General features: G+C 39.3%; 1 protein-coding gene and 1 long non-coding RNA gene across 3 annotated transcripts; one reads left to right on the forward strand and one right to left on the reverse strand.

Annotated features, from left to right (window-relative positions):
- The first annotated feature begins 4,040 nt into the window (after positions 1 to 4,040).
- LOC131003866 (uncharacterized) lies at positions 4,041 to 9,678 on the forward strand. Of its 2 annotated transcripts, XR_009094823.1 has the most exons (4): positions 4,041 to 4,330; positions 5,907 to 6,027; positions 6,186 to 6,241; positions 9,433 to 9,678. It is a non-coding gene; the product is annotated as an uncharacterized LOC131003866 (long non-coding RNA). The 2 variants fall into 2 exon arrangements; XR_009094824.1 differs by lacking the exon at positions 5,907 to 6,027 and having other exon boundaries at positions 9,433 to 9,672.
- LOC131003865 (receptor like protein kinase S.2-like) lies at positions 6,345 to 9,501 on the reverse strand. The gene has a single exon (XM_057930417.1). The coding sequence runs from the start codon at positions 9,013 to 9,015 to the stop codon at positions 6,544 to 6,546; it is 2,472 nt and encodes an 823-aa protein (XP_057786400.1). The 5' UTR covers positions 9,016 to 9,501; the 3' UTR covers positions 6,345 to 6,543.
- Positions 9,679 to 26,829: the final 17,151 nt, after the last annotated feature.

Below are 26,829 nucleotides of genomic sequence, written 5' to 3' on the forward strand. Positions count from 1 at the left end.
CATTTATGTGCTCTCAATATTATGCGCTCTCAATCTTTTACTATGCATTCACATTTCTATTTTTTGCGATTGCAATATTTGTATTATGCGTTCGCAATTGTAGCTTATGCGCCCAGTAGTTCGCGCATTATAATCACAATTGCAATTAAAGAGAGGTAGTGTTATGCATTGTACTTTTCAGAAAAGGGGTATTATGCACTCATGTATTTAAGAGAGATATTATGCGCGCAATATCAAGAAAACGAGGTATAAATACACCCCAAGTATGTGGAATAGAGAATCAACACCACTAACAATGTGGTTATGAATTCAATGCAGTTGTTGGAGATTTTGGTGAGTTTGAAATTGGGTAAATGTCACTTTTTGTCCTATCGTTTGGCCGAATTATCGATTATGTCTCAACTTTCCGATAATATCTAATTGGTACCCAACCTATCAATTTTTTTTAATTGTGTCTCGTAAAAAAATTTCGGTGCTCGGGAGTTGACATGGAACACTGGAAACTTATTACATGGAATAAAAAAAGGAAGACGCGTAATTCAACAATTCAGCGTGTTTTTAAAGTGGTCATCGTTCTTGTCAAGACATTTCTCCAATCTCAAAACCTTAATTTCAGAAATTGAAAAGCAAATGAATTGTTGATGCATAAACTGAAGAAGAAGGGCGCCTTTCATCTCGTTGCCAGCAAAGAATGGAGAATACTTACAGTGAGGAGTCCCTCAATTCATGAATCAAAGAATATTGCATTCATGGAGAATGTAACCTTATTAGGTCGTTTAGTGTAGCTAATCCTGGTCGAAGATTTTGGAGGTGTCCTCTTGCAAGCTTGGTGAGTTTTGTTCCTCCTATAACTGAGGTTTAATTGAGTTTTTATGAAATTATTCCTAAAATTCAGTTTTTTGGTAATTAGCCGGGTGATTGCAAATTTTTTCAATGGTACAATGATCCATTTGATGGAAGAGCGAGATCGGCCCTTCTTCATTGCATACGGAAAAGTAATGTAATGATAGAAAAAGAACAAAAACTTGCTGCCCAAAAGCTTCAAGATTCAAAGGAGGATCTTGAGATGAAGATGCAAGCATACCGTGTTGAAAATAGGTCGTTGAAGAAATCTTTGAAGGCAGCGAAGGGTAGACTTCAAGCATTGTTCTTTGTTCTCATTATTACCTATATGGTATTGTTCGTTTGAATTTTCGTAGGTCATGTAGAGTTTGTCTCGTCACCAAGACTTCGTCTTCCTAAGTAAAACTACGTATCATCCGAATTGTGTTCTTTGGTGTATCATGTATGAGACTCTATGTTGTTCTTTGCCTGATAAAAAAAAATGAGACTCTATGTTGTTTTTTAGAATTTGGTAATAGAGTATTGTTGTTTTATCGATATTTTTGTTGTTCATCATTATATATGTTTATCAGATGTCACATTTCATAATTGGAAGAAATGGTTAAAAATAGGTTCTATTCATTAAGTTAAACCCATGGCAAATAAGCCAATAAAATAACATGAAGTGTTCCTAAATCATGTCTTAAAACACCAATAAGTATAGTAACATACTCCTAAATCATGTCTAGTATCTCATGAGCATCACAAAAAGAGACTTATCAAGACAAGAGATAGAGCTCGAAATTGTCTAGTATCAACAAACGAGCATTAAAAAATCAATCTTGGCAGTTCACTATTCCATCATTGTCACAAATTCACCAAATGTCCACTGTTCCATCATTACCAAAATTCACCAAAATGATAATTCAACTCAGAAAAGTATATAACAATCAGCAAATGCATTATCTCATTGTGTTTTAGACCCCAATATCTCATCGAACGGTCAATATTTACTCAGACGCACACACTTAAATGTAGGGTTCAAAATGAAGATTCGAAATCACAAAACTACCTACTAGAAATCAGCTTAAATGAAGGGTTCGAAATCAAGATTCAAAATTGCAAAACTACCTACTCGAAATCAGCTTAAATGTAGGGTTTGAAATCAAGATTCGTCATCGATACCATGAAGAAATGAAAATCAATATTTAGGGTTCGAAATTAGCCTACCGAGAGGAATGAATCGTCGCCGCGCAAGGTATGGATGAAGGAATCGATTTCTTCAAATTTCTTTAGGGAAATCTTCGTCTGGGCAAGCGTGTCTGATTTCTTCGAATTTCACCTAACTTCTTCAACCATTGTTCTTTCGACTGGAGGGAGGGATTTCGCTTCTTGATTTGGATTTTTTCTTCAAACCTTCAATGCGGGGTCGTTTTAGTGCCACATAGGTATTATATATATATGTGTGTGTGTGTAGATATATATATATATATATATATTAAGTTTAATAATGCTGGCAATTTCAAGTGTTTTTATAGTTCCACGTAATAAGTTTCTGGCGTTCCACGTCAACTCCCGAGTGCCGAAAATTTTTTACGGGACACAATTAAAAAAAAAGTTGATAGGTTGGGTACCAATTAAATTTTATCGAAAAGTTGGGACATAATCGATAATTCAGCCAAACGATGGGACAGAAAGTGATATTTACCCTTTAAAATTTAGTCAGACGGAAAAGTGTACGACAAACATGAAAGATTCTTCCTTGTGTTTGTTAGACAATTAATTAAATAATGAAATGGGTATAAATTGTAGACAATTTAAAAATTAGGTATATGTGATAGACAATTTTTAAAAGATTGATAGTTTAGCAAACCTCCATTTACCAAAACCCTTTATAAAAATAAAAAAGTAAATTTAACAGGTCTGTTAAAAACATGCACTTTTTGTTATTTTAGACCATCTCACAAAATCAATCACTTTTCATTTTTTAATACTATCCATCACAATTCATTTATTTTCCATTCTTACTTTTCATAAAGTGGGATCCTTTTTTCACTCACAATACATTTTTATTAGGTTAAGTACCAATTCCCCCCCCCCCAATATTGACACCTCTATCGCTTTTAACACCCTAACGTCAGAGTTGGTGCTGTTTACTATCTCAACGTGTCAAAACTGAAGCAAATCGCTTCCCGCGTTTTAACGGCCGCCTAAGGCGCAACTCTAACGGGATTAAGCATCATTAAAACGCAAGGGGCAATTTGCTTCAGTTTTGACATGTTGAGGTAGTAAACAGCGCCAACCCTAACGTTAGGGTGTTAAAGGCGATAGGGGTGTCAACGTTGGGGGGAATGTGGTATTTAACCCCATACATATATTGCCAAAAAATGAATGATACATTTATAATGAGACATCCCATTATGAAAAGTGAGACATTTGTAATGGGATGCAGGGAGTATTTTTTAAAATTAATGTCACCCACACATCCACATATTTTTAGGAGACAGAGGAAATTATACTTCAAATTGAGCTAAAACAAATAACATTTTTTATTCCATATAAATTTATTAAGAAAAACTCGATTTTGTCGCACTTTTGGTCCCATCATTTTCACTTTTATCACTTTATGTGCGCTCTTTTAAATGAAAAAGAGTGAAAATTTAATTTTTATTATTATTTTATTTTACATATATTTTGTTGGGTGAGTAATCTTTTAAGATGGAATATAAAAATAATTTAGATAATTTTTTTTTTTTTTGTTATATTCACTTCTATTCATGGTAATATTATCACGAAATGGAGTAATATTTCCCATCTAAATACGGAGGAAAATGAGATAAACTTTTCTTTTATATTAAAAAATAGAGTGCAATCCGATTGTACGGTACAAACATATAAATTATGTTTGCAATTTAAAAAAAAAATATAATGGAAAAAAGTGGATATTGTAGATTGTATGTTGCATATCATATGCAAATGCATATAAATATACATCTATCATTTTCACAATTTTCACAAAGTAAGCTGAAGAAAATGTTAAACGGCGTAGTAATCAAAGGCTGAATTCGACCTAATGTAAATTTTTATTTTCCAGTTTCGAACTTTTACGGTAGAACTGGAAAGTTAAGCAAATTTCACAATACCCACGCAAACAGAACCAAAAAAAAAAAAAAACTAGTGTAATTTTTTTTTTGTAAAGTTGAGAGCACATGCAGAAACAGCGGAAACTTTTGAAGTTAGTGTGTGTTCTATGTGAAAATACAGCTTCAAGTCAAATTCATCATTGCATCTCCTCTCCACTCAGGAATTTCAAACTTAACGAAAAGTAAGTCATTCTGAGCCATAATGCATCTCTACTTTTGACATTTTCTTGAATCCCAGCTCCTCCTTTCCTCTTCTCTGTCTGTTCCCTCTTTCTTTGTTTTTGGAGTTCAAAATTGCAAATTTTGGGATGTAGTTATTCCCTTATCACGTCTTCTACTCAGAACCCATAAAAGATTGAAAGAAGGTAAGCATTATATACATATTTCATTACAATGTAGTTGGAAATTTGAATGCTCTGTGGATGATTGATACTAAAACCCGATTGTTGCACTGTTTACTTTAATATATTTTCTGTAATCTTGTGGGCTAGAATCTGTTAGAAAAAATATTAACTTGAATTGAATTTTAGGAAACTATTGATTATAGAGTGGATGTTGTCATGTTGAGTGCTGCGTCAGAGTTGATTTACCAAAGATTTCATCTTTATTTTACTTATTCAGTTTTAATTTTATCGAATAAATTAACAGTTTCAGTGAGAACTACAGTGACTGTCAGATCAGAAATTGAGAGTGAAGAAAACTTCTTATGTTTGAAGCATACACATCTCTTCAAGATTGTTGCACTCTGAATTTGATGTGATTTTCATTTCTGAGTATTGTATCTCTTTAATTGATATCTTGTAAACCTCTATCTACAACTAAAATGTGATGTTACTTCTTTGCATGAAAAAAATCGAATTATCTTGGCTTATATACTCGGCTAAGAATCAAATTACATGAACTGGAAAGGTCGTTTGCAGTTCATCATATAGTTAATCTTGCATAGCTGATATGCGAGGTAAACAAAGTGGTGCCGTGGATAACTGATATGAACTAGAAATTAAAATCACAATTTTGTGAATTCGACTTGTAGAAACACCAGTTGTTTATGTTGGTTCCATAGCTAGTATATGTTTTAGGGAGATGGGATATCTGTTTGGATCCTTGTTTAGAATGGTCACATTTAGTCTGCTCGTTTGCATATTTGAGTTCCCCTAGCATCATTGCTCTGTAGTTTAACCTAATCTTATTGTCATTATCTGCGTATTTATCCTGGCTATTTGTCTCCTAGGGAATCTTTTAGCCGTGGTAGATTTGATTTCAGTAAGTTATTTCTCAAATCTTGAGATGGGAACTTATATCAGAAGTGATATATAGTTTCTCATCCTCTAGCTTCATCATCCTTTGGCGCTACCTTCATATTAATGTGATTGATTGAGTGTGTTTAATGTGAGTTTGTATGAGCTTTTTTTAATCTAGAGTAGTTAGATACTGGTTGTCGACATGAGTCACTTTACATATTATAATCTCGATGACTCTATCCACTCGTTGAATGATGGAAATGACCAAACTCATGACATATCAGTCGATACTTATTCTGAAATACGATAATGCTTCCATCCGCGAGGCAAGTTTCTGTCTATAAAGTGTTTAGAGTCTGGACTGAATAGTTCTTCAAAAAGAAGCGTCTCAATTTCCAAAGTGCCTCTTGTTACATATATCAGAGCTCTTATCCTTTTCTCTTGCCTTAATATGGAGCTTTCTAGGGTAACATTGGTAAAGAAAGAAATCAAGGAGTCCTTATACATGTTAGTTCCATGTTGGAATGGAGGTGATTTGATTATCTTGAATATCTTCTGCATAAGTATTAAAATAACTGCTGAAATCTAAGGTTTGATTGATTTTCTACGTCTTGTTATCTCTATTGTTCTTTCATCTCTCGTAGGACATCATATGCGTTAGCACCTTCCTTAATTCCCATTTTACGATCCTTTCTGGCAGTTTCGGTACGCTGTTACTAAAAACTTAGGATATACATTTTGGTGGCAAAAGATGAAAACAGAAGTGCGGATGAGGCTCCTCTTACGGGAGAAGTCACTTAACATGACGTCACACAAACTTGGTTTGGTTTAGTCTTTTCTTGAAATTTAGAATTTGGTTCAAGTCTCAACAGTCTTATTCTCTGCTGCTGCAATTCTAAGAGCTATGAGATGAGATTTTCTGTGTAGCATTGTCATCTATGCAGAAGAATTGCTTATTGATTCATCATTTTCGTTGCAGTTTCTAAGATCAGTGAAGAGCGGCATGGAAGCTGCAGGGAAATGAATCGAAACGAGGTTAGGCTGTAATATAATGTGTCTATAATTTTCTTGTTAAGATTGCTGACATACATGAATCAGAAACATTTCTCATCAAATTAACTTTCATGGAAAATACCTATGCACTAAAAGTCTGTTTTTTTTAATTTTTAACTCATGTACAAAACATCCCACACTCAGACATTCTTACTCACTAATGCCACTCTTGAAAGCAAACTCGTCCCTAAGCATCTCAAGAACCAGAAAAACAGCATCTATATTACACAAATCAAAGAACAAGCATATGCTTCTCAAACATAGGTGTCGAAACCTAGACGAGATCATTGTACTCCAAGAGCTTGAATTCTTCTAACGAGACACACCGAAGGTGCGTTTCTCTGTCTCCATTCTTCTCTTCCTTCCTTCCTCGAGCGTGTCTGCACGAGCCAGTGATCATGACCGTCAAGTATACTCACTATCTGCCTCATGCTCGGTCGTCGATCTGGATCAGACCGTGTACACGCCAGCCCTAATTTCACTAGCCTCATCAATTCCTTATCATCATATTCTCCATCCAGCCTCCAATCCACCAAGTCCTTATACGGCCTCTTCTGTGCCTCGAATTCATGTACTCGTTTAACTAACAACACATCACGCTGCCTGAAATCGACTGCCATATGTCCCGTAACGACCTCGAGCAGCACCACTCCAAAGCTGTAAACATCAGCCATCGTAGTTGCCTCACCAGAGTCTACATATTCCGGTGACAGGTAACCGAAAATCCCTCGAACGGACTTTTTCTTATCGATGACTACATGATGGCCTTGTTCGTTTCTTGTCAAGAACTCGGCAAGAGCAAACGAACCGAGCCTCGGGTTCATATCTTGATCTAGGATTATTGCAGAAGAAGTGATGTTTCGGTGAATCACCTGCTCATCCCATTCCTCATGCAGGTAGCAAACAGCAGAAGCAAGTGATTTGATCACATTGTATCTCTGGCGCCAAGGCAGCTTCGATTGCCAGTTCTTGTGATCGTCGTGATGGAAGAGGACGTGGCTGAGGAGGCGGCTGGCCGAGTAGTCGTAGACCACGAGCATCTCACCCTGCTCCGTGCACCATCCGCGGAGCTGGATCAGGTTCCGGTGTCGGAGCCTTCCCATGTTCTTGAACTCGTTAGCGAACCTCATCCGCAACGCAGGGCATGTCTTCATCCCCAGCCTCTTCACTATGACGTGGCAACGTCCATCGAGGAAGCCGTGGTACGAAGTCCCAAAGTCGACCTCCGCCACCCTCCTTGAATCGGAGAAATTGTTCGTGGCAGAGACGATCTCCTCGTATGTGAAGACTCTCGGAGTTTCCACCACAGGGAAATTACATTTCCCGTTAGCACACGTCTTGCTCGGAGGAATGCTGCTGCTCCTCTCGGACTCAGCGGTCACGTATATGGTCTCTGCATTAGCCGTGACGAAGTCGGACGAGTAGAAGGCCGTCGTGGTGGCGCTGCTGCTCGTCCTAGACGACTTTGTCATCCCGGTGTTGCTCATGCTCGTGTTGCTCGAAGACGTTAGGTTGATGTAAAGGGGGTGCGTCTGAAACGAGGGGAGATCGGGCAGTTTGCCGTATATGTTGCCCGAGAGGACCTCCACAACCCATTTCATACTCGGCCTCGACTGTGGCTCGTGGAAAGTGCACATAAGCCCAAGGCGCAGCAAGAGCTCCATTTCAGAGAGTTTGGATGATCTATCACGCAGCCGGCTGTCCCCGGCCTGCACGAGCATCTCCTCATCGGAGAGCCGTCTGATCCAGTCGAGCAGGATGATCTGATCATCGGGGTACGTTAGATCAACGGCTCGTCTCCCCGAGACGACCTCCAGCACAACTACACCGAAGCTGAACACATCAGCTTTTGCTGTGGCTATGCTTCTCTTCTGGAAGCTCTCGGGAGGCAGGTAGCCTATGGTGCCACCAATTCTGGTGGACTCAACCAACCGGAACTGCCGATTTTTGACTACCGGGGGCGTCTTGGGCTTGTAGGAGAGGTCGTGTTCGAGCCAACGGGCGAGGCCGAAGTCGCCTAGGCGCGCGTTGAAGTTGGAATCGAGCATGACATTGCTGGCCTTGACGTCTCTATGGATGATCTGCGTCTCGAGCTTCTCGTGAAGGTAATACAGAGCAGCTGCTAATCCGTTGACGATCTTCTTTCTTGTCTCCCAACTGAGGAGAGCGGCGTCGCCGTTTTCCGGCTTCTTGAAGAGCACTCTGTCGAGGCTCCGGTTAGGCATGTAGTCGTAGACGAGCAGCAGCTGCTCTTCGTGGATGCACCAGCCGCGGAGGCGCACGAGGTTGCGGTGGCGGAGGTGCGCCACGGCCACCAGCTCCGCCAGGAAGGTCTTCTCGAACCTCTCCCCTCGCTCCGTCAGGCACTTGACCGCCACCATGCTGCCGTCGCTAGGCAGCGTGGCGCGGTAGACGCGGCCGAAGCCCCCGCTGCCGAGGACCTCGTTCATGTCGAACCCGCTCGTGCCCACGTACAGCTCGGAGTAGCTGAATATCCGCGGATTCTCGCCGCCGACCTTCTCTTGAATCTGCACGCCCTCCGCGTCCACGAACGCCGCGAAGAGATTCCTCCTAGCCGCGTCGTGGTGGCAGGGGGCCGCCCATTTGGAGCGGAGGAACCGCTGCAGCGAGCGGCGGAGGTGGTCGAGGGCGAGGCCGCCGCAGCCGCGACCGGCGGCGGCTGGTTTCTCGACTCCCTTGTGGTCTGGCTCATCAAGCTCTGTAGGAAGAACGAAACAGAGGCTCTTTAGATGCATGGTGTGAAGGAATTTAATGGTGTGAGATTGATCAAACTTTTTTAGACGATCATTGGTGAAGAAAGGGGTGAAAATGGAAAGCGAATTGAATGTGATATGTTTATACTTTATAGGAATTGTGGGCTATGTTTGAAACAGGATTAGGTTGAAAGTGTTGAAATTTATGGAAGCGGCCAAGTCTCAACTAAAACCTACCGGCTTCCGTCATTGAAAGCTCAGAAATTAAAGCACAAAAAGACAAGGAAAAGAAGCTTCTTTGGGTTTCTGCGTTCACACTGGAGAAAGGTTTTGCTTGGTTGTGATTTCTGCAGAGGTGGCTGTGATGTTTTTGTCTGAAATTTGAAAAATGTGGCGATGATGATGAATGTACAAACAACTCTTTTTTATTAATTTTTATTTTCCTTTTGCCTTGTTTAGGAAAAGGGAAATGTAGAAACAAGTTTTTAAAGAAGAAGTGTCAAGAAAGTAGAGCTTGTAAGCAACACGCAAAACAAAGGGTGACTGTTGACCATGTGATATCCATGTCAGTGGGGACTAATCCTATCGGCCGATCTACGTGGAATTATTGGTATGTCATTTTTTCTTCACAACTACATATTTAAACTCATACGTGCCCAAAGATAAAGACTCACTAGTTAATGGGTACGACAATCGATAGCAGAGTAAAAATTTGCATTTACAAGTAATTGCTACAATAAACTATAAACAAAATAAAATTATAACACATTTACATGCAAATATAATAAAATTTGTATTTTTATTGAATTCAAAATAAAAATAAATAAATTATAATTTACATGTCCAAATAAATTGCAACATTCAAATTACAAAATTGAACAAGTAAATTAAATTTACTAAACAATTTTATTAGTCATTTGTCCCCCAAATAACTTACTATCTTTCCTTTTGAGTTCTCCCTCAAATAACTTCATATCAATTTTGGGATACTACTCCATCACTAATAATACCCAATTTATTCTTATTTTATATTTTCATCACTCTCAATACTAATTATAACACTTTTCACCACTTTTAATATTAATTATAATAATTTTTTCACACTTTCAATACACTCAACAAATTTATCTTAAAATTCGTGTTTCTCCCTCCTAGGAAGTTATTTGGGGGACGAAGTGAGAAATTTGATTTACAAAAAGAATTAAAAATTAAAAAAATTGTCTATTTTAGTAGGTTAACCTGCGGTTTTCGGCCTGCCGGTTAACCATCGGTTTTTAGTTCGCTACAAAGAGGCTTGTAACCAAATCGGGTATACAATGATTTCGGTTCTGGTTCCAACTCGTGATCAATGGTTTCATGTTCAGATCATTGATCACAGGCCAATTCACCCGATTCCAATTGGCCCTAAACGTCACTAAATATAGATATTTACGAAACCTATCGAAAACTCGAACGACGCAAGAAAATTGAAGAAAAGTATGATGAGAGACGAAGAGAAGAAATTTATTTTACTCTAAATTCAATATGTCTCTAATGTTTGTGTTGTGAAAAAGTAAAGGGGGAAAGAGGGTAAAATAATTTAAAAAATAGTAGTAATATTTAATATTTTATAATGCTAATAAAAAAATTGGGGTTATAGGTTGTACCCCCATTGCACCAGCTTCATCTATTGAGAACTACTTTTTCCGTCCTACGAAGCTTGAGCAGTATTTTTTTTTTTTTGGATTGTCCCGCGAAACTTGAGCACTTTCCTTATATTGTAAAAGTTTTTTCCTTTATTCACATTTTCACTTTGTCACCTCACACTTAAGACTTAACACACAAAAGACTAACTCCTTAAAACTTTTGTCAAAAATAAATTGCTTAAAATTCGTCGGACGGAGGGATTATTATATATTTTGTTTTATATATTTATTTTAATTCTAATATTTCATGAATTATTAATATTTTATTATTTGATGTTAAAAAAATAAACAATTGAACTTTAATTTTATGTAATCTATAAAATTAATTATATCAATAATAATTTATGAGATATCAAAATAAGTAAACTTTGAAATATACTGCTAATATGTACTAAACGTGAAAGATAATCACTGTATAATCTTTAAAATTATTTATTTATTTTAAAAAATTGATGCCATATGAAAATTTCTTAGTGGCATATGCTAATAGCAAAATACTACTCCCTCCGTCCCACCATTTTAGTCCCTTATTTCATTTTGAGATGTCCCAAAAAGATAGTCCACTTTTCTAATTACTATATAAAAATATTGTTTTTATTAAATTAACTTTATTTAATGCTTCACTTAAATGTGAAAATGATGTGTGAAAATAATAAATAAGGGTATAAAAGATAAAAATATAAAAAGTAAATGAATCTTCTTAATATGTGTGAAAAGTGGGAGGGGACTAAAATGGTGAAAACGGAGGGAGTACTTAATTAAATGTAATATGAAACACGTTTGGTAACACCTCAAGGCTGTTCAATATGGACTTAAGGATCATGCTTCGAGATCTGTACCTCGTCATCCGGTCCAATCGTAATCAACGGTAATAATCTTAAATCTAGAAACACTGGAATTTGTTAACCTCTGTGTCAATTTAAAAGGCTATAAAGCTTAAACACGAATATTAAAATATAAATAATTTATAATAAAATAAAATAAGTAAAAGTAACTTTTTTATAAGATAAATTTGTGAAAAAAATAGGAGAGAGAAATAAAGATAATCACTCGATCACACTCTAATAGGCTCGTTTTTCTTTTTAAAACATCTCACTAGAATAGGCTCGTTTCCATTTTGAATAATAAAAAATGTATTTAATTGGTGTGGACCATATCACTTTTCTTCTAAAAAATAAATTTCTTAATCTCCGTGTCTAAATAAAGTGAGATTGTTAGAGTGAGACGAAAAGAATATTACTTTCTCTGTCCACGAAAGAACTTCATACTTTTCCTTTTTGGGATGTCTACGAAATAATTTTCTACTTATTTTTGAACTATACCCCACCATTTACTTTTTATTTTTCACCACTCACAATACTAACTATAACATATTTTTACCATTCTCAATACACTCAACAACCTTTTTTCACACTTAACAACTTTTTTCTTAGAACTTGTGTCACTCCCTTCTAGGAAATTTTTTCGTGAACGGATGAAGTATTTTTTAAGTGAAAGAAGAGATAATTTTATGGGGGTCACGATAGCATTTGATGTAAATAATGAGTTGTGTGAGGGTATTTATTATGTATGTTTTTTCATTTTAAAAAGTGGTCTATTGAATTGAGACGTCTAAATAAGAAAACATGACCTATTAAATTGAGACGGAGTTAATAAGAAAACATGACCTATTAAATTGTGACGGAGGGAGTATAACTTATATGAGCTCCACTCTTGTGCGCTCCAAGGGCCTTGAGCATATGATGAGTTCCAAGCATCCACCTCACCTTTTTTGAATCTTTGTCCTTCAACTCTCGTCCCTTTAGTGATTTTTTTTAATTTAATAGTATTATTTAAAATGTCAATTTCTTAGTAAGAATATACTAAGTCTTATATGTAAATGACACTTGTATGTTGTACTCGCACTAAATGACATTTTTATTTATGCTAAATGATACTCAACTTAATATTACCTTAGTATTTCTTAATATAATTAACAATATATATTTTTGGGTATTATAAATGATATTTTTAATGCTTGGAATGACATTTTTAATATATGCAAATGATAATTTGTTAGCAATTTATATCCCAATACCAATTTATGAATCTTAGTGACTATCAGAAGATAGATCAGTTAGACTGATAACACACGCAGCGGAAAACTTTTATTTCGCAATAGCCTGTGAGTTAAGCACGTTGTCAGTCTTAGGATTTCTCTTTGCTATTAATCAGTTTTCAGTTTACGAAGGGAAGAACACAAGTAAGAAAGTAAATACTGAAAGCTGTAATAACACAGAGATTTTTACGTGGTTCGGAAAACACTTTCTATATCCACGGTCGATTGATCAGACCAACAACTTCACTGGCAAGTACTTACGGGTGCACTGCAAACCGATGCTCGTGCTTACGGGTGCACAACAAACCTGAACGTGTGCTTGCGGGTGCACACAACCGAAACAACTGAAGATCCAATCTTCAGTACCAACACACCTTGTTGGATTTCTCACTCCTAGCACGCACTGGGCACTAGGACCTCACGGAGACAGAATACCTTTTTGAACTCTTTTTTCACACAAACACTCAATTCGGTCGGTTGAAGAGAGGTTTGAAAACTTGCCAACTAAACTACAAAGAACAAGTTCTTTGGAGTTAGTTTGACCTAGGCTTTGGATAAATAAGGTTTGCCTAAGGTCTAAGAGAATATGTGTAATTAGCAGTGACTGATTTTTTGGCTTTGGGATTCTCTTCTTCGATTCAAACTTTGGAGAGTTTAGGCTCTGGGCTGAGTAAGGATTTTGGCAGCGTTTCAGCTTATGTGTTGAATCGGTGAAGATTGAAGTGATCCTCGAGTGCTATTTATAGGAGACGTCTTGAATAGATTCGTTGGTGGAGAAGGTCTTCAAGATTTCTTCCGTTAGAGAGTAATTCGAACTTGGGCTGAGGATTCAATCTTCGAGGTTTCTTGTTTGGTGAGAACGGCTACTTTGAAGAGCAGGAGATACGATATCTCTGAAAAGGTAATCACCAAAAAGGAATGGCCTCTGCAGAGAAAGGACGATCCTGAGATCTCTGCATTTATTACGGCTGTACTTCTGGAGTGCGTGGCTTCCTTTGAACGTTGGAGGTTCAGTTCGAGGAAGAATGTTTAACTGATACTTGACTTTAGTATAAGTCCGCTGGTTCCACGTGGCTCGTATTAAGTAATCAGTCAAAACTGATTCTTCGACTGATGCTTCAGTCGGCAACTTCAGTCTTCAGTCCTTCGTTCTTCAGTCTTCAGTCTTCAGAACCGCAACTAAACTAGAAAAAGAATTCTAACGCTTGAGTTCGAGCAGTTCTAGTCTATTACAAAGAAAACCTAATGATTTTGGTATCATCAAAATAAGGATTATGATATTTCACTAAGTTCCCAACAAATGCTTATCCTTATCTTTGGATCTGGATTAATTATACTCATAACCTTTCCTACCAAATATAAAAAATAAGGGTGCGTTCTCTTTGGTTGTAAAATTATCATGGAAAAATAAGAGATAAACAAAATTTCACCTTTTAAATCCTTCTAATTTTTCCCTAATTTCCTACTTGATTCTTACTCATTCCTCCTTTACACTATAAAAGAGGGATAATATTATCCCTCCAAAAATAGTGTGATAATATTATCCCTCCTTAGTAGTGAAAATGAGGAATAAGTAAGGGTCAAGTAGGAAATGAGGAAAGAAAAGAATGATTTAAAAAGTGAAATTTTGATTATACCTCATTTTTCATGATAAATTTACAATTAAAAAGAACGCACCCTAAAAGTTCAATACTCATTACCTTTGTGCGTCCATGCGTGAGTATTTTTTTTTTTTTGTTATTTTGTTGATAGAATAACTTTTACCATTCTTCGTAAGGCACCAATCAATTACGGTTATGGTATTTTATGTACCCTAGGTAAAATATGAAATATAGGTTCTTTATACATTACTGTTTGAAAATTCTCTGATTTTGAAGATGTTAAAATTTAATAATATTAAAATCTCGATGATGATTAAACTAGCTAAAAGATTAGGAAGTTCTCAGCTAAAGTACAATAAGTTGAAATTAAAGTTTAAGTGAAATAAGACTTAGAGAAATTCTATCAAGAAGTTAAAGGCTGTTAGAAGTTTTTTTTTTTTTATCGAACACCCGAAAGGTGGGAGGTTAGGTAGACCCCCAACCTGTAAATAAAATATCAGCCAATATCTCATACATGACATTGCCCAAAAGTGACAACGTCCAACAGAAACCACAAGGAAAAATATAAAATCGACAAAACAAAGGCTGCTAGAAGTTCCAGCTGCGTAGCTTCCAAAGAATGAATAAATGAATACGGTAGATGAGCGAAACTAGCCGACGATAGTATAAAGAAAAAGATTCTACTGAAGGAGTTTTAGCTGAAGACGGAATTCCAACTGAAGTGAAGATCCAGCTTAAGAGGATAACCAGTTGATGAGGTATTGATTAAACTAACGAAGAAGACTCAGCAGAAGAAGAAAAAGACTCAGCAGCATGTGCAGATCCAGTCGCGAACCCAAAAACAGCTGATCAGATGCTAACTTCTAGTCCACGTACCTGATAGACTGCAGAGCAAATTCAAAATTGCAGAGTTCATAGTACAAAGTTGCAGGACTCGATAGCGATATTGTAAAATTAAAATCTAGCCTATGAAATAAAAATATTAAAAAATAGTCAGTTTTTGAGCAAAAAGTCAGAAATACCCCTCCCCCAAAAATTAAAATTTCACACTCTCTCTCGTTGTACTCTCTCTCTCTCTCTCTCTCTTCTCTCTCCTGTTTCTCTCTCTGTCTCTCCTCTCTCGTTCTCTTCTCTCTCTCCCCCCTCTCTCTCTATCCAGCGGCTGCGGGGCAGCGGCGCCGAGGACGTAGATCTCGCGGCTTGGCAGAAGTCGCTGGAGCGGAGGATGAGGCGTCGGTGGAGGAGATTCGATCATCTGAAATCGACGGCATAGAGGAGATACAGTTACTAAGAAGAGCTCGCCAGATCACATCATCCGCCTCCACATGCATATCTCCAATCAGCTTCAAAGCATCACTGATCCGCCCCGACCTTCCTAGTGCTTCAAGTGCAGGCCATAGTTGATTCAGTTTGATTTTCATTTTTTTTTTCCTTGGGTTGAATTGAATAAGCTAGTGAAAACAGGTAGTTGGTGTTAATAATAGTTTGGGATTAGTTGAATTCAATTTGATTTTAATAAAAAAAAATACGAGTAATGAAGAAATTGATGAAATACACACAATTATGTACAAAGGTTCTTGAATTCACAACTAAATGTTCTTGAATTCACAACTAAATATTCTTCAATTCACAACCAAATCTATGAATTCACAACTAAAACTCGAATTCACAACCAAAATAAATTCTAGTTTTAGTTGTGAATTCAAACTTTAAAAACTCTAATTCACAAGAGTAGTGCTATTTGGACAAAATTTGTCCGAACAAAAATAAGGTTAATTTTTTTAAAAAATCAATTTATTTGTAAATGTTAGGTCCGGGGGGGTCTCGAATAGGTGTATGGGGGGGGAATACACCTATAGGCTATTTTTAGTCTATCTACCAACCTCAATCAGAGGGATCTCAGTCAGAGATAGAAATGAAACTTTACAAGCAAACCAGACACCTGTTTAATCGAAATTAGTTTTGACCAACAGGGTTGACGACTGATACTGAAAGCTCTTCAGTAAAGAGTTATCAGTTAAGTCACAAGAACTTAACTGATCCACGTAAGGGCTTCAGTCGTGTTTGCAAAGATAGAGATGATATCACTCTTCCTTACTATCAGAGGATAGTTCAGTCAGATTGATATCACACGCAGCGAAAATTAAACTTAGTTTCTAATAGCCTCGGTGGAGCAGATAGTTGGATTAAGGTTTCTCTAGCAGTTAGTCAGTGTTCAGTTTTATCAATAGAAATAGCACAGTAAAGAATGTAAAACTGAAAGCTGTAAATAACACAGAGACTTTTACGTGGTTCGGAAAAACTCTTTCCTACATCCACGGCTGGTTGATCAGACCAACAATCCACTCCGCAAGTGCTTGCCTGGTGCACTGCAAACCGTAAACTGAAGATAAACTCTCTTCAGCACCTACACACCTCGCGTAGGGTTTCCCTACCTACACACCTCGTATAGGATTTCAGCACCTACACAACTCGCGTAGGATTTCCCTGCTAAGCACACCTCGTGCTCAGACTTCCCTTTCAGAGTTCAGAGTACCTTCCTGAATCTCCGAGTCACTCAAACACTCTTATGGAGGAGAGGTTTAAACGAGTGCCAACTATACTTACAAAGAACAAGTTCTTTGAAGCAAGTTTGACCTTTGGCTTCTGGGTACACAGAATATATGCCTAGGGTCTAAGAGAATGTATGTAATCAGCAGTGACTGATTTTGGCTTTGGAATTCTCTTCTTCGATTCAAGCTTTTAGCGTTTAAGCTTTTCGGCTGAGTAGCTATTTCGGCAGAGCTTCAGCTTATGTTGTTGAATCGGTGAAGATTGAAGTGATCCTCGAGCGCTATTTGTAGGAAAACTCTTGAATAGATCCGTTGGCGTAAATCGTCCTCAAGATTTCTTCCGTTGGAGAGCAATTCGAATTTGGGCTGAGGCTTCAATCTTCGAGGTTCCTTGTCTGTGTGGAAACGGCTCTCTTTGAACGACAAGAGATGTGACATCTCTGAAAAGTAACCACCAGATAGGAATGACCTCTGCAGAGATAAGATATTGAGATATCTCTGCATTTAATGCGGCTGTACTTGAGTGTACGTGGCTTCCTCTGAACGTTGGAAGATCAGTCCTAGGAGGAATGTTCAACTGATACTTGACTTTAGTATCAGTCTATGGCGCGCATTAAATAATCAGTCTTCAACTGATTCTTCAACTGATACTTCAGTTGGTATGTCACGACCGCACTTGCTAAGGATAGCAAATTCGGGAAAACCGCGACTAAGGGAGGGAATTTAGGAGCGGGATTTAGAAAGGGGCATATTCGGTTTCTTGATGACTTGACTTGTATAAAGAAATCAATCGAAATATCTAGATATCAATGAAGGCCACAAGGGGACCGTACATAATATTATTCAAAGGGGTACTCAACGAGTTTGAGTACATTATTAAATAGTACATATTGTTTTGACAGATAACATAATGTCTTAGTAAAATCAGTGTTTGCAGCGGAATAATAATTTGAATATATGTATGAAGACATATACTCTACTCTGAGGTACTCATCCTAGATTGACAGAAGCTCCGCTTGCACACTACATCCTCGATCACAGCTCAACCTGCACATTTAAAAATACATGCAGGGCTAAGTACAAAAGTACTTAGTGGACACTTGCCGAAATTTACATACATGCATAATATTTTATTGTCAAGCCTTTCAACAGTAGTAAGATACGAGGGTTTTCCTTTAAAGACTCGTATTTACCAAACATAATATCATTTCTTTCATCAATAACCCGCGCAGGTATTTTATATCATTAATTACCATATCAGTAACTCGTGCCGAGAGGGAGGCCTCCCTCTACGGACACTATGATCGGCCAACCCGCTAGATGACTCACGATCACAAGGTGTACACTAATTCCGAAGGGATTTGCGGTCCCATCCAGAATCCGAATTCGATTAACATCAGATAGGCAATTAATAATAAAACATAAAGCATTTAGGCATTGACAATATCATTTAAATTCATAAGCATAAAGTCTTAACAATTCTAATATGTAATTTTAGTTTATACATAGAAAGCCCACCTGAATAGCAGACTCACGATTTAGCTCTAACTCTGGTGCTTGACCTTTAATCCGAGAAAATAAAATAAGATTCCAATTCTCGAAAAAATCTCAATAAATGAGGATGCGTGAAATGATTATGCATGACTCATATTTCTTTACTTAAATTATGAGATGCTAATCCTATTTAAATAATTAAAGCTCGTCTTATGAGGTCGGATTATTAATCTCTAATAATCTACTCATCTTAAAATAATCTAATTCACTTACTAATTAATAATTAGTAAGTCTTAAAATTTCTCTAATTAAACTTAATAGAATAATTATGAAGACCCAATTAAAATAAAATAATCAAGGCCCAAAAGGAATTTAATTCGAGCTCAAATGAACAAATTCGAAGCCCAGTGCATTAATAATATTAGGCCCAACATCAATTAAATTCTAGAGCCTAACAAATGAAGCCCAAGATAATAAAATCATGAAGCCCAATAAGTGAGCCCATCATCACTCTTAAAATAATTAGTAAATTTTAATATTAATCACTAATTAAAATAATTAGGATTAATGAAGAGGCCTAAAATAATAATTCTTATTGGGTTAAATAAATAAATTTCATTGGACTTAATCAATTAAATCGTAGGAGCCCAAGTAATATAAAATTCGAAACCCATTATTAACCAATAATAGAAGCCCATTTATATAAAATTGAAGCCTATTAAATAAATAATGGGAGCCCAAAAGAAAGCCCAAAACAATAAAAATAAGCTTTAGCCAAGGATTGGCCCAACAAAATTCAACATCTCGTTCCTTCTCCTTCAATCTCGGTCCCTCTCTATTTTCTATCACAAATCACGCCTATCTCTCACGTCTCTTTCTCTCTATCTTTATTAAAGTAAAATGCTTTTCTCTCATTATAATTCGGTTCCTCTCTCTTTTTTTTAAAACTGAACACTCTCTCTTTCTCTCAATTATCAAGATTAGAAACACTGCAACATCTCTTTCTCCTTCTCACAACAGTGCTCGACTCTCTCTCTCAAACAAGAAAAAGAACGCTGCTCCCATCTCTCTCTAATTTCTCAAGAAACGAACACTGTTCATCATCTCTCTCTCTCGCTCGATCCAGCCATCGCCTCACGAGTTCCACCGCCAACGGTTCCGGCGAGGCTGAAATCTTCGCTGCTCCGCCCTCTGGACGTTCCAGCCGTCGCCGAGGAATTCGCCGCCGACTGCTGCTGTTCCCGGAGTCGCGGCCTGGAGTTGCAGAGCTCCGAAATCCGGCGAATCAGCCTCTATCGCGCCGAGGTCCGGCGCCTCCTTCTCTCTTCCTCAATCTTGCTCTAATCTCTCCTAAATCAAACGCTCCCTTCGGTTCTCTCTCGATCTGTATCCAGCCGAAGAATCCACGCCGCTGCAACTGGATTCCGGCGAGCGTCGCGTCGCCTAACGCCACCGAGTCAGCCGTCTGGAACTGCTGCTGCTCGCCCGGAGTCCGCTGTCGCCGCCTGGAGCTGCTGCTGTTCGCCCGGAGTCGCCGCTGGCTGGCCTGCGATCGACGGCCAGCAGCTCGCTGGAGGAGCGCCGCCGTCAGCCGCTGCCGTTGGCAACAAGAATTCGGCAGCCGCCTCTCCTGGTGCCGCCGTCGCCATGGACAGCAGGGCTTCGACTTTCCACCGTATCTTCCCTCTCATTTTATCACTCGGTAGGTTCGTATATTAGAATTAATTTTCAGAAAACTCAACTTTGTATAAAGACTTGATTTTGGAATGAAAACTTGGTTTTCTGTATTCTTATTTTCCTAGTGGTGAAAGAGTGCAGCCTGTTCTTGCTTTGCATAAGAGTTATTGGTGTTTGCAATATAAAGAGTGTAACTTTGCTAAGTTCATTATGCCTACAATGGTTTTCTATCATTGTGAAACTGATCATGCTTTGGTATGAATGCTTTACTGGAATGGATATTTGAGATAGAATCAATACCTTGAATGTTTGTGTTGGTTGTTGAATGAACTGAGATAATCTGGCAGTTTGGCAGAGTAATGAATAAACGATCTCTCTCTCACTTCTTCAAGTGTTAAGGTGTTACTGGAATGGCTTGAGGATACTTGGCAGAGTACCGAATGAAGAGCAGTGCAGTGTGGAATGGGAATGAAATGAAGATTAATAGCTGCTGAAATCTGAAACCAAATGAAGGTGTTCGGGTGTGAAAATTTTGCAAAATATGCTGCGGAGCTGGAGTCAAAAAAAGAATATCACATAGGCGTGGAGCTGGAGTCAAAAAAATGTCCAGAATAGATGGCTGAGCATGCGCTTAAGGGATAGCTGCAGATTTTTTTCACACACATACACTATTCCTTTTTTTTTTTTTAAGTATTGGTAGATAGATAGAAAAATAGGGGTTTGTAAAGTGAAGTATAAACAGAAGCAATAATTCTTGTCTTGGAATTTCTATATCTGTAATATTGTATTGCGTTTTTAAATAAAAATCAACTCCCGGGTTTTGTTAATATCGCGTGTTTATAAAACTACTCGATATCATGCTTCCTTGCTTAGCTAAAATAATTCTAAATTAAATCCGTAGATTTAATTCTTCATAAGCCGGAATAAATTCACGACTCAAGAAATAATAATAAAAATAGAAAAATAATTCTATTGTGATTAATAAATAACATGACTTCGCTAAGTCAGTTATGAATCTGAAATAATTATTGGCTTACTCAATAATTCTCATCGCGGTTTTACTCACGCGAAGCTAACTGGCTTAGTAATAAAATAATAACTCTGCTTCAATTAGAATATAATCCAGTGTCATAAGCTGAATTTAAATAATAAATAATTACTGGGCTTGATTTACTGAAAGATGAAATAATAATTATCGTATTACTGGATTTAAATATAATAAAAGAGCGGGTTGTTACATACTACCCCTCTTAACAAAAATTTCGTCCCGAAATTTGCATACCTATGTGAAAAGTTCTGGGTATTTTTCTTTCATCTGGTCCTCAAGTTCCCACGTTGCTTCTTCCGGTCCATGGTGTCTCCACAGTATTTTGACTGACGCGATCGATTTATTCCTTAACTCTTGCACCTTTCGGTCCAAAATGGCTTCAGGTTTTTCCTCGTACGTCAAGTCTGGGTTAAGAATCATTTCATCTTGGTGAATCACGTGTTTGGGGTCAAACACGTACCGTCTCAGCTGTGACACGTGGAACACATTGTGGACGTTTCCAAAGCTAGGTGGCAGTGCCAACCTATACGCTACGGGACCTATTCTTTCAAGGATCTCATAAGGTCCTACAAAACGGGGTCTCAACTTACCCTTAACACCGAATCTAACGATCCCTTTCGAGGGTGATATTTTAAGGAAAACCTTGTCTCCAATCTGAAATTGTAGTTCAGTTCGTCGGGTATCAGCATAAGACTTCTGTCTGTCCTGGGCCTCTTTAATTCTTGCTCTAATCTGGCGGATGGTCTCGATCATCTCGCTTACTGCATCTGGCCCAAGGATTTTTCTTTCACCCACTTCATCCCAGTAAAGTGGTGATCTACACTTCCTTCCATACAGCGCCTCATAAGGTGCCATATCAATGGTTGCCTGGTAACTATTGTTGTAGGCGAATTCGATCAATGGCAGCACTGATTCCCAACTTCCTCCTCGGTCTAGCACCACTGTCCTCAACATATCTTCGAGGGTCTGAATTGTCCTTTCTGATTGTCCATCTGTTTGAGGGTGAAAGGCGGTGCTAAAGTTTAATCTCGTTCCCAACTCTTTCTGCAAACTGATCCAAAATCTAGAAGTAAATTTTGAATCTCTATCTGAAGTAATGGATATTGGTATTCCATGTAGCCGTACAATCTCACGAATGTACAGTTGGGCTAGTTTCTCCGATCCATGGGTAATTGGAATCGGTATAAAATGAGCGCTCTTCGTGAGACGGTCTACTATTACCCAAATAGATGTGTTGCCCCTATTTGTCTTGGGTAGACCCGTCACGAAATCCATTGCTATGTGCTCCCACTTCCATTCTGGAATTTCCAATGGCTGTAATTTCCCATATGGTCGTTGATGTAAAGCTTTCACTTGCTGGCATGCAAGGCAACGCTCTACAAACGAGGCTATATCTCGTTTCATCCCGTCCCACCAAAATTTCTGTTTTAGATCTTGGTACATTTTGGTACTTCCGGGATGAGCGGTATAGGGCGTGTCATGAGCTTCACTCATGATCTCGTTTCTCAGTTCCTCGTTATGGGGAACACACAATCTTCCTTCAAAAAGAACTGCGTTATCCTTTGCCTCTTGGTAGCCTCCTGGCGTGCCTGTTCGGATTTTGAGACGAACTTTTTCCAAGCTCTCATCCGCTCTCTGGGCACTGACGATCCTTTCTCTGAGGTCTGGGACGGCTACTAGAGTTGCAATAATTGCTCTTGTCGTTGCCGGTGGCTGAACCACTTCTATCTTCAATTTGTCAAAATCCCTTACAAGCGTGTCCTCTTGAGTGAGAAGAAGTCCTAACTCGGATTGAGTTTTACGACTTAAAGCATCAGCTACTACATTAGCTTTTCCCGGGTGGTAGTTGATACCGCAGTCGTAATCCTTCACGAGCTCGAGCCATCTTCTCTGTCTCATGTTCAAGTCTTTCTGCTCGAAAAAATACTTAAGACTTTTGTGATCAGTGAAGATTTCACATCTAACTCCGTATAGATGGTGTCTCCAAATTTTCAAAGCATGCACAATTGCTGCCAGTTCCAGATCATGAGTGGGGTAGTTCAATTCATGTGGCCTTAGTTGTCGCGAGGCGTAGGCAATGACCTTTCCTTCTTGCATCAACACACAACCTAGCCCATTTTTGGACGCGTCCGTGAAGATCACGTATTCTTTATCGGCTGCTGGAACTGCTAGCACTGGTGCAGTTGTCAATTTCTTCTTCAGCTCTTGGAAGCTGGCTTCACACTCTTCGTTCCACTTATACTTGATTCCTTTGCGAAGTAATTGCGTCATTGGTCTCGCTATTTTAGAGAATCCTCCGATGAATCTCCGGTAGTATCCTGCCAAACCTAAGAAACTCCGGATTTCATTAGGTGTGGTTGGTGATTTCCACTCGCGCACGGCTTGCACCTTGGCGGGGTCCACCTTGATTCCATCTGCTGATACGATGTGCCCTAGAAACATTACTTCTTTCAACCAAAATTCGCACTTGCTGAATTTGGCGAACAACTTCTCCGTCTTTAATGTCTCCAGGATGATTCTCAAATGATTTTCATGCTCTTGGTCATTCTTAGAATAGATGAGGATATCATCTATAAACACTAAGACAAATTTGTCTAAGTATGGATGGAAAACTCGATTCATGAGGTCCATGAATACTGCCGGTGCATTGGTTAGACCAAATGGCATGACAATGAATTCATAGTGACCATATCTTGTGCGGAAAGCGGTCTTGGGTATATCCTCTGGTCTGATCTTCAGCTGGTGATACCCAGACCTTAAATCTATTTTTGAGAATACACTGGCTCCCTTGAGTTGATCGAACAAATCATTTATCCTTGGAAGAGGGTATTTGTTTTTAAGCGTCAGTTTGTTCAATTCTCGATAATCAATGCACATCCTCATGGTTCCATCTTTCTTCTTGACAAAGAGTACAGGCGCTCCCCAAGGCGAGACACTGGGCCTGATGAAACCCAAGTCCAAGAGTTCCTGTAGTTGCACCTTCAATTCTTGTAGTTCCTTTGGGGCCATCCTGTACGGTGCCTTTGATACTGGGGCAGATCCAGGTTCTAGATCAATGGTGAAATCTAGTTGCCTGTCTGGAGGTAGTCCCGGCAATATTTCAGGAAAAACTTCTGGAAAGTCTCGTACTATTGCCACATCTTCCACCTTCTTATCTTCACTAGCTTCCCCGTTTAGGTAGACGAGATAGGCTGTGCTTCCTTCCTTCATCATCTCTTTTCTGGCTTGTAATGCGGATATCACTGGTACTCTTTTCTTCATACCTATGCCGTGAAATTCCGTCGGTTCCTTTCCAGGTGGTCGAAGAGAAATTTTTCGTTCACTACAAAGGATGGTGGCGTGATTCTCAGCTAGCCAGTCCATTCCTAAGATCATATCTACGTCCCACATGAGCAGAATATTAAGATTGTTCGCTACCATCTTAAGTTCTCCTATTTCAAATTCTACGTTCGAGCAAACATGTGTAGTGGTAGATCTTTCTCCTGAGGGTGTAGTGATTCTTAAGGCACACTTAGCTCGTTCTGATTCGATTTCTAAGGTATCTACGCAAGGGGCAGATATAAAAGAATGCGAGGCACCAGTATCGAACAGAATCATTATGGAAAAACCTTTAAGCTTGCCCATACCTGCCAGGTTTCCTTGGTTTTTCTCGGGCTGGTTTTGGGTGAGAGCAAAGGCTCTCGCCTGCTGCGGCAATGGTTGTTGCCGCCTCTGTTGCTGTTGGCGCTGTTGGTTCTTGTGTTGGTATTGCTGCTGGTATGGCTGTTGTTGGCGGGGCTGGTGTTGGTATTGCTGCTGGTATGGCTGTTGTTGGCGGGGCTGGTGTTGCCCTTGAACTGCTTGCAGGGGCTGGGCATAAGTGGCCCTGATTGCCGCGCCCTGCTGTTTGTTGGGGCATTGTGAGGAGTAGTGGCCCTTCTGGCCACACGTGTAGCAACTGTCAGTTCCAGCCTTACAGACACCACGATGTGGTTTGTGGCATTTTGGACAAAGGGGAACTTCATTTTGTCTTTGGCTGCCTCCAGCCGGGGCAGGACCCTGTTGCTTCCCTTGTCCTTGTTGCTGATATTGTCCCAACGGCGCATTTCCTTGCCATGGCCTCTTGTTAGTCTGGTTTTCATTTCCTCTATGGTCGTTCCAGTTGCGCTTCCCTTTAAAGTTCTGAGGGCGTGCAGGTGGGTTGGCTGGCGCTGAGGTCTGTGGCGGAGCCAACCTTTCTACTGGCATCGCAGCTTCGATGTCCAGTGCCCTGTTCAAAGACTCAGTGTATGAGAGTCCACCATGACTAGCTAGAGTCATCCGAATCTCGTGCCTCAGACCGGCACAAAATTTCTCCGCCATTTTCTCATCAGTATCCACCTGTTGCGGAGCATAACGCGATAGATCGCAGAACTCTCTGTCATACTCTGTCACCGTCTTCTTCCCTTGTTTCAGGCTATAGAACTCAGCCTCCTTCTTCTTTCTGTAGCTCTTGGGAATATACTTATCATATAATCCCGTCTTAAAGTCTTCCCAAGTGTATGCTGCCCATTGTTCGGGAGTCAGAGTCTTTCGGCGGGCTTCCCACCAAAAGTCAGCCGATCCGGCTAGTTGGAAAGACATACACGAGAGTCGCTCCTCTTCTGTGCAGTGTAGGAAAGTGAAGATACGCTCCAAGGCGCGTATCCAAGCTTCGGCCTCGGCTGGGTCGCCTGTCCCAGTGAACGTGGGTGGATTCTGTCGAAGAAACAGTTCTTCAGTCCTTCTAGCAGGGGGTGGAGGGGGTGGGGTAGGTTCCCTGTCGTTTCGCCGCCCTTCAGGTATTTCATCGCGATTTCCATCATTGTTAACGTTTCTCCTAGGGGGCGACCTCGTTTAGGCGGCATTCTGCAAATTACAAACACCCTTTTTAATACATTCTATACAGGAATCTCTAAGGCAATTAATAAAGAACTGTTTGTTAAATTTAACTTATCATAACTCCAAAACTAAGATATTAACAGGAACCGTTGTATACACAAGTCACATTATTCAAAGTTACTACATTCTTAACTGACTCGTGAAGAATAAAACCTGTAGAGAAACATAAAACATACACGAGATCGTCGTAGAAAACCCATGCTAGGGTCATTTATATCTCATGGAAAATTGTCTCATCGAGGGCTTTTACATTGTCAACCCAAAATGTAAGTAAAGTCTATCCAGTACTCCCTATGATGTACCGGCTTACTAGTTAAGTAATCACAAAAGGGTTTTTATTCGCGGAATGTCCTAGAGACCAACATTTCCGTACTAATGCTAGCTAGAAACAACATAAATAAAAACATAGTCATTGGAACGAATTATCGTTTCCGGAGTACATCCACAAGCTAAAAACTATCAAATCTGTGAACTCTGAGTCGCGGTACGACTGCTCCTCGGTGACGCCAGGGGGTCCTCTTCTGGATCCTCCTCGGGGTCCTCCTCCTCATCCTCGCCCGGCTCCCAGCTGGGCAACGGAGTCTCTCCCTGGCCCTCGCCTGTCTCCTGCATGATCTGGGCTGAGCGGAAGATGTCGTTCACCATCTCACGGATCGGATCGTCTCTGGTGCTGATCCTGGCCGTGGCACGAGGCTTGATCGGAGTTGGAGTTGGCACGGGCTCGGGATGAGTAATCCTCATCGTACCATACGGTACTGTACCATCATCCTCCTGCATAGGGCCTTTGCCCCTATCTATGAAC

Source organism: Salvia miltiorrhiza, unplaced genomic scaffold (genome assembly GCF_028751815.1).
Source record: "Salvia miltiorrhiza cultivar Shanhuang (shh) unplaced genomic scaffold, IMPLAD_Smil_shh original_scaffold_282_1, whole genome shotgun sequence".
NCBI lineage: Eukaryota > Viridiplantae > Streptophyta > Magnoliopsida > Lamiales > Lamiaceae > Salvia > Salvia miltiorrhiza.

Excerpts from the sequence above, each read along its gene's own strand:
- LOC131003865 (XM_057930417.1), bottom strand. The coding sequence starts at position 9,015 with ATGCATCTAAAGAGCCTCTGTTTCGTTCTTCCTACAGAGCTTGATGAG.